The following is a 17,106-nucleotide window of genomic DNA, read 5'->3' as shown; positions in this document are numbered from 1 at the left end:
CACCTTGACCTCTTTTAGATATAACTTTGAACACGAACGTTGAAAGGGTAACAGGGACACATGTTGGAAAAAGGCTCTGATTTGTCGGATTATGACCAAAATTCTCTTTTGACTGACACTCCGAATTTTCTGTAACCGTTGAAAACAAAGATATTCGAAGGTCGGGTTTGCACATTTCACAACGGTGAATATGTTTTTTGACCAAAACCCGACGTCAATGGCGAATATATTATACATGAAGGTGGGGAGATCATATATATATATATATATATATGTACGTATATGCCTTCTTTAATTTGTTCTACTTATTTACAGGACCATGTGACTTGTACATGGGAGAAGCCCAAACAATATATTTAATTAAACATCACGTTTTGAAAATGAACTGGTGGCTCCTAATATCATAGATGAACATGAGGGTATGTATAGCATATATGTGTGTGTGTGTAGAGAGAGAGAGAGAGAGAAGAATGAGTAATAACAGGATCAGCTTTTCTCCTTCATTTGAAAGTCAAAAGGAAAAAAATTTAGCAGCTTTCGTTTGGACTCTAGATACTCATGTCGATGCTCGCTCTCATAAAAGTGAGCAATACACAGAGAAGTGTAGGGGTAGAAAATAACAAATACAGAGGAGAAGTTTACGAAAGAGGCGAAGGGGAATGAGCAGAAGCAGTGGGGGCAGCTGGACAGTAAAAGAAACGAAAAAGAGAGGGCACAGCGGGGAAGAATATGTAAAGAAAAAGTCGCTAGTCTTTTACGTTACATACACTAGTACTCGTGCGCACATATATCCACTTTTATTAATTTAACCCCTCACTTTCCTCTTCATCACCTCTGTGCTTTCAACACTACTGGGGGACCTACCCTGTCTTTCTCGAAGGAATATACAGTGTGTAGTCTTTTTCACCCTCAGGCGTGCCTTTCTAGGGTTCTTCATCTATCCACTCCTCTCCGCCACGCCTAGCTACCTCTTCCCCGCTCCATCAGTTTCTTTCCCCTTTCAGTCTCTCCTTCATTTCCCACTTGCTACCTTCAATAATGGAAACCTTACCTGTTTAGCATATTCCTAATCTCACGTTGATTGATATTATTAATAATATATAGGGAAAATTAATCTTTAGTCCTTCAACTTTTAACCCATTTGTAACTCAGTCCCTCAACTATGACTTGATGCAACTCAGTTCCTGAACTTTTGACTCGCTTATAACTCAGTCCTCCATTTTTTTTTTGCTTTTTATATTATTATCCTTATCATTTTTATGTGCCAAACATTAATCCAAGTCAACTCCACGTGGCAAAAGTTCTCCCTATTCAGCTCCACTTCTGCAGCCTCTAGCTCGCTTGCCCTCCTTTTCTCTAAACTCACCCAACTTATACGCCACCTTGGACCTCTCTGACCGTCTCTCTCCTCCCAGTACCCATTTTCTCCCCCCGCCTCTCTCCTTCCCTCCAACTTCCAATCCACCCAAGGAGCGTAGGAAATCAGACAATGAAATGCCAATGTTGGGATCAGTAATTTTTTTTTTTAAACGTGTGTGAGGTCACCACACAGTACTCTTGCTGCTGGTAAATATGGATGAAGCACAATGTCATCCTCCTCAAACTCACTATCCATGGACCGGATCACCTTTCTAATCACAAAAGCCGTAATCACCTACATGCATATATAAATCAAAAGCTAGGTTCTTGGTTAGTCTAATGTTTTTTATTTTGTGAAGAATTGTGAGTACGTGCATAGTTGGTTCTGATTATAGTAGAGGCTGTCGAGAAGCCAGTCATTTGGCAGAAAAAAAATAGATTGATGGAAACAACGACGAGTTCCAATGCAATGTGGGCGTTTGGGATGGAGTCTGCGGCTACTGATAGCTGGGCTAGGGAGGGTCTTTGAAGCTTGAGATGATCGGAGGTGGGAACATCCTCTGACGCAGGGGAGGCCGCAGTCGCAGACACTGGAGCTGAGGTGGAAGAAATTTTGCCATGTGAAGCTGACTTGGATTAATGTTTGACACATAAAAGATGATAAGGATAATAATATAAAAAGCCAAAAAAAATGAAGGATTGAGTTATAAGCGAATCAAAAGTTCAGGGACTAAATTTCACTGAGTCATAGTCGAGGGATTGAGTTACAAGTGGGTTAAAAGTTGGAGGACTTAGAGATTAATTTTTCCTAATATATATCATATAATTGGCTTAATTAATCATCACTTGATTTTGGCGTGCATATATACGCACCCACCATCTGAAATTCTGATCATGACTGTCCATTGTACTCTGTCTGGCGTATCGCCCATTACTTACCATAATTAAGTTTTTTGTGTGCTTTTATCGAACTCTTGTTGTGTTGTGTATTGGGGTGAGCATTCACTCAATATAAAATACATTTGGCCACTTCACAGATTCCTAATATAGAAAAGTGAATATATGCCAATATGCTGTAAAGTGCATTACCGTCCAAGACTAGGATTAGTGCTTTCGTTTTTGGACTTGTGCATATTGATTAATGTGATGTGTTTTGCCAGCATATACATATTATCTTCTGCGAAAAAGAATAGTACATTGCTTCGTCCTTAAATTCGTTGAGGTTTGCATGACGTGGAGCCGACCAATTCCCCTTGAATAAGGGTCTGAATCTCTCTTTTGATATTTGTAGGGCTTCATGTTCTTTATGAACGGTCCGTTCAATCACTTAGCTATATCTTTAATATTGTTTGGCAGATTGAGCACTATTATTTGGCATAAAAGGTCTTATGCACTTTCAAAGAGAATATGATGAAGTTAACCCTCATAAAATATGTCTTTTTAAAGGAGCACTACAATCTATAATTGTGGGATAAAGGGTTTTCCGAGATGGTGACTAACTCGCCAATCACAGAGATGGATTAGTGGGAAGATAAACCGACTTGTGCACCACACATGGCGTAAGCCCTTGTCCTTTTAATATAAATGGGTGTCGAAACCCCAGAGGTTCGTCCAAAAAAGTGCTGAATTATAGTCCCATATCTCTGTTAATTATGCACATGAGACCCATCCAAAAACACTTCTCCATATAGTCGGACTTTAGGCTGGCCAGGATCCACATGCAAATCAATATATATATATATATATATATATATATATATATGATCGACCCAGCAAAATGAATCAACAAAAGTTAAAGTAGTGCATTATGATCTTTCACATGCACGCACACATTTTGATGTCTATAGTACGCCTCCCTTAGCTTTGTTTAGATCGTGCCGAAATATTTAATTGCGTCTTGCATCTTATATAAGTCAGAAAAATGGCAGCCAATTAAGTTTTGTCGACTTATGTGTTATTAATAATGGAATTCACCAGAGCTGACTCTCCACGTGCCTTGATTTTCCTCGTAACCTTATGTCACTGTTTATTACACTTTGAAGCTTGGAAAGATCCAGTCGTCGGCCGTTGCCCGGCCCGGGAACGATGCTTGAGCTTAACGTTAAAACGTTGTTATCAATTGTATTATGGGGCGACATTCGTTAATAATAGACTGAACAGAACAACTAGTGTAGCAGTAGCCAACTGGCCTGCCTCTTTATCTTATCTCTACACCGTACCCCCTGCAGAATAGAATAGCTAGCTATGACATGCAGCATATGAGCGTCCCCATTTTCTGTTATATATGTGTACCTTAATGATAAAACTTATTTAACAAGTGTATTATTAGCTAATTAACCATTGTATGCTCCAGACTTCTGGGGTCGTTGTTATTATTATATATTGTTCTATAGAGCCAGGACGTGTCAAACTTGCGTAGTGGCACGTGAACTTCGGGCCCAATCCACCTCACTGGTAGTCTTGACCATTGACAATTATTGCGGCCTCCATGCAATAGACGCAGGACCACCTGATTTTGACATGATGAAGCCATATTTGCCTTTCTTTAATCAACTTCGCTGCTAGTTCTGTTTGTCTGCATGATGGCTTGTAAATTAAACCCAGAGACTTGCACCCTCTCTAATTGATCACTTCCCAGTGATGTATAGCTCACTAGAATCAACACAAAACAGCTTCAGAACTGCCCTTACCTGACTATTTCGCTATTGAGATCAGCTTCAAATAGAATCCACAGTATTGAAAAGTGGCATATGCATGCGAGACCACTACTCTTGGCCATTTGCTTTTGGGGAGACTGCTACTGTGCCTAGCTAGAGCGTGCATGCGCAGAAAGACAAGCAGAGTCAGCTGGTACCTCCCCACTGAGTTGCTCCGCGACAAAACACATTCATCAAACTATGACGCAACCAAGCAACTGACATACACATACATTTATTATTTCTTTCTCTGCGCAGCAACAAATTAAAAGAGCCCCATCATCAGTGCGTCATGTGCAGCTTCTGCATCAGTGTGATCTCTAAATCATTGAGACCCTTTTTGTTCAGGCTAGCCTAATAACTTGTGCGCAACTGCACATTGGGTGGCTGAGATTTGTTCATGCTTAATACATCAGGTCAAGTTATTTGATATATGGCATTTACTTTCTTACTGGTATTCTCTCTCCTTTTCTGAAAAGATATTAAGTCCCCAGATCAAACTTCGTCTGAATAACCTAGTTTAATTTATCTACTGGCTTTAGCGTTCATGAGAGTTCAACTCTTTCGTTCTGCCAAATTCGTACATACATTTTATCGTACGTACTTTTGATTAATAAAGCATATTCGTTTCTCGTTAATTCTAATAACAGATTGAAAGTTGAATTTCTGCGAGAGTTTTCAGATCAGTACGTACTTTGTCAGGGATTATTGAACTACCCTCGGCGTGCCAAATCTATGGCCTGCGCGCCAGCTGATATTCCATGGATAAACACAAAAAGTGATACATATGATTACTTGTGTACACGCAATATACATACAAGTGCCAACAGCTGAGAGCAAACAGTACAATTACCCTTGAAGTCCGAGAAAAGATCAGTTATATAATAAATCTTCCTAGCTATCAAGCCATGAAGAATTACAATTGAAACAGAAACCTAATAGACTAATTCCAACGTGAGGGAACAATTAACATGGTGTGGATCAAGAAGCGACATTGTTGATGGTGCCTCGAGTGATTGCAGGGATACAGCTGGAACTCCTGACGATCGTCCCACTACCACTCCTGTTATGAGCAGCCTCACGAGAAGGAGTCACAGACCTGCAGGCTGATCTGCTTCTTGATGCTTTCTTCAAGATCTGCTTGATGGCCTCAGCCTGGTACAACACTGGATACGACCTGACCATCTTATTGAATTTGACGCATGCATTGATGTGCTCTTCCATTGCTTCCTTTCCCTTCCCACCATTCTTCTGCATCGTTTCTTTCACAGCTTCCCCACACAAACCGCATATGAATTTTCCCCAGAACCTGCGACGCACGTCCTTTATGTACTCTTCGCTGCACTCCTCTGACATTCCGCAACACTCGCACTTCACATTCTTCACCTCCCAAATGGGGGAGGCCGCCACCCCTTCGTCTTCCAGGCCTTGTTGGTTTAGTTCCGACGTGATGTCAGATATTGTTCTTTCAAGACCATCCTTCGGGCCTGCGTGCTGATCACTGCTCTTTGTGTACAACCCTACCAGTTGATTTGCCTTGTTTGGGTTGGGAGCCATGATGATGATGATGAGTATCTATGTCAGCGAAAATATGCACAAGATATAGTGTAGCTAGTCACTAATAGCTTGTGAGAAAATGTTAGGCAGACTATGACATATATGTTCAAGCAGATTATGAGCATCTATATATACACATTAGATTTCTCGTGTGAAGAAGATGCATGTGGAATCTAGCTATGCTGAGTCTAGTAACTAATGAACATTACAGAAAAACCCGGACTAACCCAGGTTTTTCACGAAGCCAAGTTGGGGGATAACTACTTCCCGAAATCTTTATACATCTCGTGAACACACTTTGTTTTCTTCTCATATATCCAAAGCAGAAGTGTTGGTTATTCGTAACAGGGCCATATGAGTTTTGGCATGTGAAGGGTTTGAATTGGTTATAAATTGCAGACAAATTTAACGATATAAGCTTTAAAATGCACATGATTTTTTTATCTCTGGACAAGAAAACTATAAATTAGACAAACGAGACGAGCACACTGGAAACTGCTGGTATACGTACATGTCCTTGCCTCCCAGACACGTAACACTAGAAGGATGAGTCTTGTTTAATATGATCGCTTTTAGGTTGAAAAACTATGGTTGCGGGACAAGCTAACAAAAGCAACATAGATATGGGAAGATGTTACAGTGAGGAGATAAAAATACCAGATCATCCTACGGAAATCCAAAATCACGAGAGGGAAGAGAAACAGGAAGTCATGTGAGAGAGAGAGAGAGAGAGAGAGAGGAAAATAAAGGCAGATAACGTTCACATGGATCTGTTGAAGGTTGACGATAAAATTCCTACTTTTTGGCCTCTCTTGAAGGAAACAAAGCAGCTTCTGTTTTTCTTAGATCGGGAGATAATTCTTGATTCTCGAAATGCGAGATCTCATCTGTCGTTTTTACATTCGTCTTATACGTTGCGAACGAAGACATTTGCGACAAAATTTTCAGTGGGACTGGCTAATTTTAGAATTAAAAAAACAGACACTAAGTTAGAAAACAATAAAATATCCGGCTTAATGGGGGTCAAATATCCGAAGTCAGAACTCATACTCCACGGGTTCAGCACCATGAACCGCACCTTTTCAAATCCCATCACACCGTTTGTAGAGGCATTCTAAAACGGTGGCGTATAGATTAACGCCTAGATTCGCGAAGCCTTCAGCCTGAGCCCTGCCTAAAGATTTTATATAAAAAGAAAATATCTCAAGTCAGGCACATCACTTCAAGGAACAAAAACCTAGACTGGACACTAAATCGATTGAGATAATGGTTTAAGAGTCAATAGGTTAGATCGAGGTCAAACCGACATCAGACTGGTCATATTAAAATAATAAAATTTAATTAATAATAACAAAATATAAGGAAATGTAGCAATAATTTGATTGTAACAATGACAAAATACAATAACATTGAGAATTTTAATCCTTATGATTCCTCAATAACTAAAATTAATAATCATTATTATTAAAATTTATTCAAATATATAATGACCGAAATATTATGAGTTGAATGAGAAAAATAGAACCAATAACAAAATAATCATTCAAACCGGTTCGTTATCGGTTTACACCGATTTTTGCTGGTTTGACTGGTTCAGTTTCTAACTGGTTCATTGTTTGAACCAAATCGGACCACTAACTGGTTTATCAGTTTTCCTATTGAATCATTTTTTTTTCACTTCTTTCTACATAATTTATTTATGCATTTTTTTTTTTGGGTCACATATTTATGCATGTTATTCTAGATATAAGGATATGCAGATATGCAGACAAATGGGTCTTGTTTATTCTGGACGGCCGTCGGCTACAAAAAAACAGGACCCAGAAGGAATTCGTGGGATGAAGTGTGGTAATGGGCAGCCCATTCTTGTAAGCCCATGCAACAATCCGGACGAATAATGAGATCCACCAGTGGCCTGAAAGTTTTTTTTTTAAAAAAAACAGAAAGAGAGAGCAAGAAGGGGCCCCGTAAAGCACTCGATTGAGAATGATGAGGTGAAAAAAAAACAGCAAAATTAAAAACTGAACAAACTTGGATGTTTTGTCTGCATATTTAGATAGGTGCGTGCAGGATTTATAACACTTTTTATTGGAGCTGAATGAATGGTTCATAGGGTGTACACACAGTCCCCATAAGTTATGGACTGCCGAGATTAAAGAGACCTATAGAGGAGAGTTAAAGAATGTTGTCTTACTTCTCTATGTGATTGTTTGTAATAGCGATAGGATTTTTTAAATACAGCTTTTCAATCAAAATTCATAAAATACAAGATAAAAAATATGATAAGAGTATTGTCTCGAGTTACTTAAACTTAATTATAAACACTTAAATATAAGCAACTCCAAACAAGTCTTATATTGAGGAGCTAACTTATTAGGTGGATATGTGTGTGCATTAAGGAGATGAGGGTGATGTTGGCAGTTTGAGATTGACAGGTGAGGAGAAGCGAGAGACAAGTTAGTTCTTCTGAGCTACCATGTCGTATTGTTTAGCCACACACTCTTTATCTTCCACCACTGCCCACGCAGGCCTTCCACATGCCATTCACATCTTCGTAATTAATGTCCAACTCTTTCCTTGTCATGAAAATAAGCAACAACTTATCCATTCAGATTTCCCCGGGGGGGGGGGGGGACTGTAACTCATATTGACATGGAATTGTACATGCGAGAGAACAAATTTATCAGCATACACCGTGTTTTTTTAAATGATTTGTTATTTGGCTGTCACTGGTTTATATTATGTAAATTAAAAGCTGATCCTATGGGGGAAAAAATCTCTAAAGTGAATGGATATCATTATTCTCAATTTTATTCACCATACATCCACGTTGAAAATAACATGTACTCCTTCGATCTTTAATATAAAGACTTATTTAACTAGTTTGATTAGATTAAGAAAGTTATATAAGTTAGTTAATTATAAGAAATATGACATATTTTTTCTAAAATATCACAATCATCTTTATTAATATATTTTTTTCCCTCAATTACTTGATTATGGCTGAGAAAGTATCCATATGAATAATTTTAAAAAATTAATAGATATAAAAAACAGACCGGAGGAGTATGTCTTAAAAAGTGGATGGAGAGGAATACATATTTTCCAGAAGGAAGCCAAAAGGACATCCATTATGTTTCAAGCTTGATTCGAGGTTTCGTTGATACTTATGCTTAACTCCTATGAAGTCGTCATCCTTATATAATTTGTTCCTGATTTCGTAGTTTCACGCTAAACAAGCCCGAGCCACACCTATATTTTGGCGTGTCTTGATTTTAGTCTCCACCACACCATATTTGTTTACTAATGAACAAGGACCGCATATTTTGTATTAAAAGTCCCTTTTGCATCAAATCAGAGGACTCTTTATCAGGACAGACTCTTTATCCCTGCGTATTATGCCCCCATCTTTGGATATTTCGAGCACACCTTATCTCAAATCCACCCCCCGGGGGGGGGGGGTTGGTGTTCTCAACTGTCATGTCATGAGGCTATTGTTCAAGAGACTTGTCCCAGGGAGGGCATTAGACTCTCTGTTTATCCATATCCACCATGACATGCAACCCACAACTCAGACGAGGGTCCGTTGAATACTAAGTGCCTGTGTCCAGATTCTAGGTCAAGCTTACAAGTTAATTATCATACTGACTGGCTTTCCTGGAAACGTGGCTTCTTAATGTTGTCATTTGATGCTTTTAATGATGTTCTTTACGAGAGAATCAGTATAATTCTTTATAGCGAAGTCGTCAACTTTACTCTTTCTCGGTTGGGAAGCATTTATTCAATACGATAAACATCAAAATCAAAAAATAATAATTTTTAAAAATGGTTCCTGGAGGATGAGGAGAAAAATCTTGATGTTGACTTGTTTCGTGGATGGTTGTGGTCCAGACAGGCTCGAGGTCAATTCTTTCTTTTAGGAGAGATCCCTTTGGCGCTTGTTCAAGAGACCCGTTGCTTCGTCTTTTATGGGGGCCTCCGTATTTCACTTGCTGCTTTCCAACGGGACCCCATCCTTTTTTTTTTGAGTAGAATGGTATCGCTAACTCAGGGTATCCCAGCTTATCGGCCAGACTATTCTCAGGATGTCTCGCACAGGTATCGAGCCCATGACGTGATAGGAAAGACGTCTTGCGTTCCCGTTTGCGACCAGTTGGACCCGACCTTTGCAGGCAGGGGCCCCATCCTTTCATCGCTCAAAGTCATCATATTGTTAGCCTAACAGGGACCCCCTTTCAACGATGATGTCTCCTATCTTCTTCTCCCCCCCGCGCCCGGGGCCCACCCCTCCTCATCCGCTACTTCCATTATCAATTTCATTATTATTATTAACCAATCCACTTTTATAATTGCCAACTGCTCCTCAGAAATTCAACTCCAGCAAAATCAATAGTACTCATCAATGAGCTCATGGCCTCCATACGCGGATTCTCGATGCACACAGCTCCGTATATAATATAGCTGTGAAGAGTCAAACGGTAATGTAATATCTTATATTGCCTCAGCTCATTTTCTAACTTTGATCAATTGAGAATTTAGTAATAAATAAATATATAAAGAAAGGGTGCTCTGTTCACACCTAAAAAATCGTCGGGCGGTGTGCTCACTTTTGTGTGCTCAAATGAATGAAGGGAACTAAGAACGTGTTTGGATAATATTAGAAGTATTTTTTTTTAAATCGAAATAAATTCATTTACATATTTACTTTTTATACCGTAAAAACACTTTTAAAATTATGATTTTGATTCTATCCAAATACTTTCTAAAACACCGCCATTCTGCAAGAGAAACATCAGCAACTGCCTCCGGATGATTGATGACACGTGGCCCACTTATATATGGACGCGAATCATTAACTGTTAGCGTCAAACGGAATGGAATGGATCGATGACCCGATGCATGGCTCTTGACTTGGGTGTTTGGTTGTGGGTTGTTACAGCTCAGCCTTGGATTTCTCTTCAAACCCATACACAAACAGAGGGCACAGAAATTACACGGTTAAGGAAAAATGGCCGTGGCCCCACTCGCTTTCCGTCCCCATTTATTACTTGCGGGGTTTTTTTTTTTTATAAAAAAAAACGGACATATTGTTTTTAAATCATTAAGTAATGCAATGTGCGGCTCAAGTATTGGAAAAAAAAGAGAGGCTATGTTGCTCTCTCCTAAAGTGAATGGTTAAAATGGTATTTTGAGCTTTTATAATAATCAAAAATTAATTTCTTGGCATTTATTTATAATTTTATGGGATATTTTCGGTTATATTTCCGATCAACAACTAAAGGATTTTATTTGAGTTGAAGTTTTGAGTTCAGATAATAATATTTTTTTTTTCCAACGAACCGCGTGGATTGTCGCCATTTCCACCTCGTCTGAGGTAACATCGCAGAAAATAGCAGAGATACAATTGTGATCTCCAAGAAGCACTCTGGCACAAGCCCAACGCTAATAATTTAACTAAGCCAAGAAAGATCAGGTGTGGACCTATTTAATCGCACCTGCTTCTCAGCCCCAACGACCTCGTAAAAATAAGACGGTGTCAAGCAATAACGCGCTTCTTTTGACCAATAGCATGGCGCCACGTCCTCCTTCGTGAATCCCCGATCCTACCACGCTGCTGGCCTGTTCAATCCGCACCGTTGGTTTTCCTTACCCCAACGTTTCCCCCTCCTCGGCGTCGTGCTGTTAATAAATGCCACCGCGATCGCCTCTCGCATTTGTTTTCTTTCCCTCCCTCTCTCCTTCCTCCGTTCCATCTTTGCCATGCCTTCCGCCGAGATGGACCAGTTGACCTCTGGTGCTAGCAACCGCATCATTCCCATCCTCAAAGCCCTCAGGGCCTCTTTGATTTTCGTGTACACCGTCTTCCTTTCCTTCTTATGGTTCTTTCTCCCTCGTCCTCGTCGCTTTTCTTCTCCTCCCTTGCTCGGCACTCCGCCTTCTTCTCCTAGGAAGCATCGGAAACGGAGGTCCTTGTGGTTGATCCGAGAGGAGGATGACACCCTCCGGAGAAGAGCTTTAGCCGAAGATGTGCGCATGGCCCGCGATGATGCCACTTGCCGATGGGCAACTTCTCTCTTCTGTGGCCTTAGAAGTAACGCTCTGTTTTGCCGCTCCTGGTTTCCTGTTTCTGATGATATTAAGTAAGGTCTTCTAATATTTGTCCTGCCTCGTCACTATCTTTGGTTGGCTTTTTAGTCTTTAAGTCCTCGCCTCTGGTTTCTGAATGTCGAGTTCATTTTTCAAGAGAAGGAAGGGTTAAGAGAGTGAAATTTGCGATTGCCAATCTCCATCTAATAACTACTCATGCTGTTCAATGAACTCGCTGATGGTTTTTTTTTTTTTTGTGGCGAATCTTATGTCTCTGGAGGAGTTCTATATGTAACGTATAAAAGGTGTTTTTTTACTGGCTTGAACAGATTGGAAGTTAACGATGTTGTTTTCCAGTTTCACGTTGGAAACCTGTAGAATTGAAAATAACTTAGCAGGTGGAGGAACTAAGTTCTGAATGAGCTGAAGAGAAGTTATTTGGTCATCTTTTTGGTGTTCGTACGAAGTTGAAATACGCTAAATAGGATATGGGCTTGAACTGGCCCCTTGCTGTACTGTTCATTGTGAATGTGAATGAAAGTGATTGAAACGATAACCCTCTTTTAGAGAAATGTTAATTGGGTATCCCAACTTTCAAATTATGTGGCTCTGTGATCTCTATGTGGATTGCGTGCTGTTCTTTGATCTCTATTTTGGGAGCGTCCTATTGGACAACTATCAAGCAACAGTGTAATACAAACTTAAGCTTCGTGGAATGTAATTGTCGTCTTCTTGCTAAGATAAAGTAGTTGTGATGTCAATTGTGTCGAGACGCTATTTTTCCTTTTCTCGATTAGTTGAAGAGGCATTTTCAGATGACGATATTAAGGTTCTGGCTTCTTGAATTTTTCCCCTGGTTTTCATATCCTAGATCTTTTCTGATTGTCATGTACAGCTTTCCGTCCCCCATGGCTGCCTTTGTTCTGCTGCTCTGTTTTACATTATCTAATAATTTTTCCTCTTTTGTTTTTTTAGGGGAATTCTCGTAATCATTCACGGGCTTAATGAACACAGGTAAGCTTAATTTGATCAACTGACAGAAACTTCACTATGTTGAAGTTAATGACGATTATTTCTGCTTGAGGGATGAGGCAGATTTTATTATTTCAGTTCATCATCGCTACAATTAAAGTCCCCTATGCTTGTTGGCAAAATCCACCCCCCCAAAAAAAACAAAAATTGACTGCCCTTGTTTTTATTTTTTTGGAGCATATAAAAGTTATGGATAACTTTTATCTGACACAGTGTTCATTTGTCAGTGGAAGATATGCTGATTTTGCAAGGCAACTGACATCGTGCAACTTTGGTGTCTATGCAATGGACTGGATAGGTATTTACTATCCTTAAGACCGGTTTTTAATTCTGTCCGTGTCATTGCTACATAACACTTTCCTGTTCTCTAGTATATCTCTATCTTGTTGAGATAAGAATTAACCTCATGTTTTTGGATAATGTAGTAATAGGAATGGATACCCCCCCTTTCTTTGCGATGTTTATTTTTCGTCCTATTTATGAGCAAGGATAAAGTTTTTTTCTGGACTTTTTCTGCCATTCTCTTGTCTGAAGGTTTACACTTATGCTTTCTTTTTACAGGTCACGGAGGGAGTGATGGATTGCATGGTTATGTTCCATCACTTGATCATGTTGCTGCAGACATAGTATGTTTGACTGCATTTCCTGCTGTCTTCATAAACAAAACTTTAAGAAGTGTTCTTTCTATAATTGCTATTTTTCTCTGGTGCCTTGCAGTATTTATTTTACTTGTTAAAATAAATTTATATTTAGATATCCATGTTGAAGGTTTCACGTCAATGTTTGGAATGATGGACAGCAGTACAACATTTGGTTATAATACAGTATGAAATTACACCATTAGATAACCTAACTGTAGAATGCAATTTTCATCAGTCCAACCATTAGAACATAAAGCAACTACCATGTCGATTGTGTAAGTGATATTGTAAAAGTTAGCCAAGAATAATTATGTAATTAATTATTGGATAGTATATAGCTTATCATATTTGAAATGTCTTCTGTCTTTAATCAATATTAAATTGATGAAGGACAAAATCTCAAATTGCTGTGAAATTTTACAGGCACGATATTTATGATTAAAGCTTTGGACTGAATGATAAATATTTTCATAAAATACATTGTACAAAGAGCTATTTGATTGCATAAGATTGAATCTAATTTTCACCGGTGTCGATGGAAGTTGTCACTATCTCTTGTTTCTCTTTTAATTTGAGCATGCCTGGACATGGACAAAGTTCTTCATTCAGGTTCAACTTTGTTGCTTGATCGTTTTGATAGTGAACAGCGATAATGTAAACAGGGGGCATTCTTGGAGAAGATAAAGTTGGACAATCCTGGGGTACCATGCTTTCTCTTTGGTCACTCCACTGGAGGAGCTGTGGTTTTGAAGGTAAAGGACTGTTTATCTTCTGAAAATCTCCATGAATTTATTTCTTTCTTTTTTTTCTTTTTAAACTTGAAAGGTCATGTACTTTTTGTGTAGGCGGCTTCCTACCCTCAGATTGAAGAGATGGTGGGAGGAATTGTATTGACTTCACCAGCTTTGCGTGTTAAGCCAGCTCATCCTATTGTTCGGGTAAGCTTACTTTGATATCATACCAAGTAACTTCTTAGTGTAGTACGTGTAAAATTTTCTAAAGAAATGGAAAAGGGTGTCAAAAATAGGCGTGGTGAATGCTCTTGTTATTTCCTTTTTGTTATTGGAACTAGAATGGACAGACGGTCACTAGTGGTGTATTACTTTGGGAATGCAGCAGTTAACTTTTTAGAGTACCAAACATGGATATAGACATAGTCAAAAATGGACATGATGATTGATGAATTCTCTCTGAGTACTTCTCGTTCTCTTGGTTTTATAATCACTATGCTTGTATAGATAGAATTCCCTAAACATGCTCCCTGCGTGTCAAGTTTTCCGTTTCAAACTCTCAGCCAGAACGATGTTATAGTTGAAACTTATTTCCTCAGTCTTATGCTTTGAAATTTGTATTTTTTGTATGACCCCAATTGAACGTGGTACATGGGAAAGAGAAGGGGTGAAAACCTTAATATTATTGCATTAAAATGTGTTATGTGCTCTATAACGTGTTTTTTGCTTTTCTTCATCATCAGTTTTCCGGATTCATGCAGGCTGTTGCCCCAGTTTTTTCCCTGGTTGCTCCAAAATTGCAATTTAAAGGAGCAAACAAAAGGGGGATTCCAGTTTCCAGGGATCCAGCAGCATTGTTGGCCAAGTACTCTGATCCTTTGGTCTACACAGGACCCATAAGGGTCCGAACAGGGCATGAAATATTGCGTATCTCTTCCTACTTAATGCGGAACCTAAAATCTGTGACAGTACCATTCTTTGTTCTCCACGGAACTGCTGATAAGGTGACTGATCCGCTTGCCTCGCGAGAGCTATACAACGAGGCAGCTTCTCGGTTCAAAGAAATCAAACTTTACGATGGCTTCTTGCACGACCTTCTGTTTGAACCTGAACGTGAAGGGATAGCCCAGGACATCATTAATTGGATGGAAGAGAGATTAAATAACTTATGAAAATGTTGATTAGTACTGGGGAATAATTGGAAGTGGGATTAAAAGAGACGTTGAATTTGGTAACCACCACTCAACAGGGCTCTTGGGAAAAATGGTTTGTAGGAGGCAGATAGGTAATTCATTTCATGTTGGATGCCATATATGTGTGATTGTTTGTTACGTCAGGAAAGTTGTATTTATTTAGCGAAGTTATAAGTAACGTTTCGTAATCCTGTAGTCCTGTGTTCGCCTCTCGTTCGCCTTTCGTGAAGGGATGCGATTCAATTTCATCGTTCATGAGGCCGGTAGGGCGGTTTTCTTGTTTGCTTATGCTTTGCAGGTTGAAACAGACGAGGAAACAGATCCGTTGGGAAAAAGAAACCGCTTTTACGGACACATAAATAAGTACATTAACAGTGACTGTTTGTTATTTATACAAATATATATATTTTTTAAATGTTGACGAAAGTGCCTCTCCACGCTGCACTTCAAAAACTAATTTGCAATTAAGTTTATACCCACTTCAATAACACAAACAGTGTAAGTACTCGTATCATTATATTCTTTCCAAACTACCAGGAAAATCAAATGGACGTACAAGTAAGCTGGAATCAAATTTATCATGTCGATATTAAGTAGAAATCGACCTGCTCATGTGGCAGTTTAGCATCTGAGATCACGAACTTGATATTTGTGGATGAGCCCAGATTTATGTTTTCTGGGTTTGAGCAACTTTATCCGAAGTTTTCGAAGACGATAATTGACAGTGATGAGAACGTTAATTGCAACAAAAAGGAAGCTAGGAGTCTTGGCGAAATTATTAAACTACATATAAAAAGCGATAATCAAGAGATGGTTGCAGGTAGACAATCCCGTGTAGTTGGCTTCACTTTTACGCGGTCCTCAGCTCGTACTAATGACTACTAATTAGCAGAGCATGCTTGCTGCACCTTAGTGGCCATGTAGTGAAGAGAGGAGTCAACATAAGAGACCAAATCTTGAAATGCCCATCCTTCCACCGGATCACTCTCAAACGACCATTCGATCTTGCATCCTTGAACATCAACATCACTGGCCATGGGCAACACCTTGATTGTGGCCACATATGACTTGAATCCGATGTTGTTATCGGAAACCTCGTAGGTCAAACAGCGCTGGATAGGATCCAAGGCAAGCAGCTTCTCTTTGACCCACTTGACGGTGGTCTCAGCCTCCCCCTGGCCTTGAACGGTGGAAGCGCAGTACCGGACGAGGCCAGGCTGACCAGGAAAGCCCTCTACTTGATAGCACGTGTCTATGGGCATCAATCTGTGCAGGTTGCAGAAATCCTCCAACAGACTCCATGCTTGCTCTGTGCCTGTGTGTGGGATCTCAACGCAGGCTTTACCTTCCCACTTAGAATTGGGTTCCTCTGCCATTCGTCTCTGGAACAGAGCGCGACGAGTAAAAACAACAGAGAAGGACGAAGAGTTTTTTTTTTTTTTTTTGGGGGGGGGGGATTGGGGTTTTGGGCTCTGCTGTTCTATCTTCGTTGTATGAACGCAAGTTCTTAGAGCCCCAAAGAATGCGTGAAAGAATATCAATAATGGGAGAGGCGCTTACTTTTCACCAAAAAAAATATCTATAGAAAAATGAGTAGTGGAGTGGTAATGGCAGACAGATGTTGCTCGTGGGAAGAATCTTAGCGTGGAGATCCAAAACCCTTGAATTTGTCCAGTTTGAAAAGGATGGTGTTGACGTTATCTTCATAACGGGTTTGTTGACTGTACTCTAATAAATGCATTCGTACGAAGAGAGATATGCATGAACTTGTATTGTAGTATAATTATATAGCATGGAATCCCTGATTGAC

The 17,106-nt window shown here is 39.5% G+C and overlaps 3 protein-coding genes across 3 annotated transcripts; 1 reads left to right on the top strand and 2 right to left on the bottom strand.

Moving 5' to 3' along the window:
* Nucleotides 1-4,760: 4,760 nt before the first annotated feature.
* On the bottom strand, nucleotides 4,761-5,787 carry LOC114757302 (uncharacterized). The gene has a single exon (XM_028946306.1). The coding sequence runs from the start codon at nucleotides 5,610-5,612 to the stop codon at nucleotides 5,037-5,039; it is 576 nt and encodes a 191-aa protein (XP_028802139.1). The 5' UTR covers nucleotides 5,613-5,787; the 3' UTR covers nucleotides 4,761-5,036.
* A 5,523-nt stretch (nucleotides 5,788-11,310) lies between these two features.
* On the top strand, nucleotides 11,311-15,491 carry LOC114757300 (monoglyceride lipase-like). The gene is made up of 7 exons (XM_028946304.1): nucleotides 11,311-11,752; nucleotides 12,675-12,713; nucleotides 12,959-13,029; nucleotides 13,293-13,357; nucleotides 14,035-14,124; nucleotides 14,218-14,310; nucleotides 14,865-15,491. Exons 1-7 carry the CDS (start codon nucleotides 11,373-11,375, stop codon nucleotides 15,273-15,275), a joined length of 1,149 nt encoding a protein of 382 aa, XP_028802137.1. The 5' UTR covers nucleotides 11,311-11,372; the 3' UTR covers nucleotides 15,276-15,491.
* Nucleotides 15,492-15,784: 293 nt separating this feature from the next.
* LOC114757304 (lachrymatory-factor synthase-like) lies at nucleotides 15,785-16,840 on the bottom strand. Its single transcript, XM_028946308.1, has one exon. The coding sequence runs from the start codon at nucleotides 16,670-16,672 to the stop codon at nucleotides 16,178-16,180; it is 495 nt and encodes a 164-aa protein (XP_028802141.1). The 5' UTR covers nucleotides 16,673-16,840; the 3' UTR covers nucleotides 15,785-16,177.
* Between the last annotated feature and the right edge of the window lie 266 nt (nucleotides 16,841-17,106).

The sequence above is a fragment of the Neltuma alba genome, unplaced genomic scaffold (genome assembly GCF_004799145.2).
Source record: "Neltuma alba isolate B1F8T4 unplaced genomic scaffold, ASM479914v2 tig00010592_pilon, whole genome shotgun sequence".
NCBI classification, from domain to species: domain Eukaryota; kingdom Viridiplantae; phylum Streptophyta; class Magnoliopsida; order Fabales; family Fabaceae; genus Neltuma; species Neltuma alba.
Note: the sequence above shows the minus strand (reverse complement) of the source record. Positions and strands in the feature narration are given on the sequence as shown.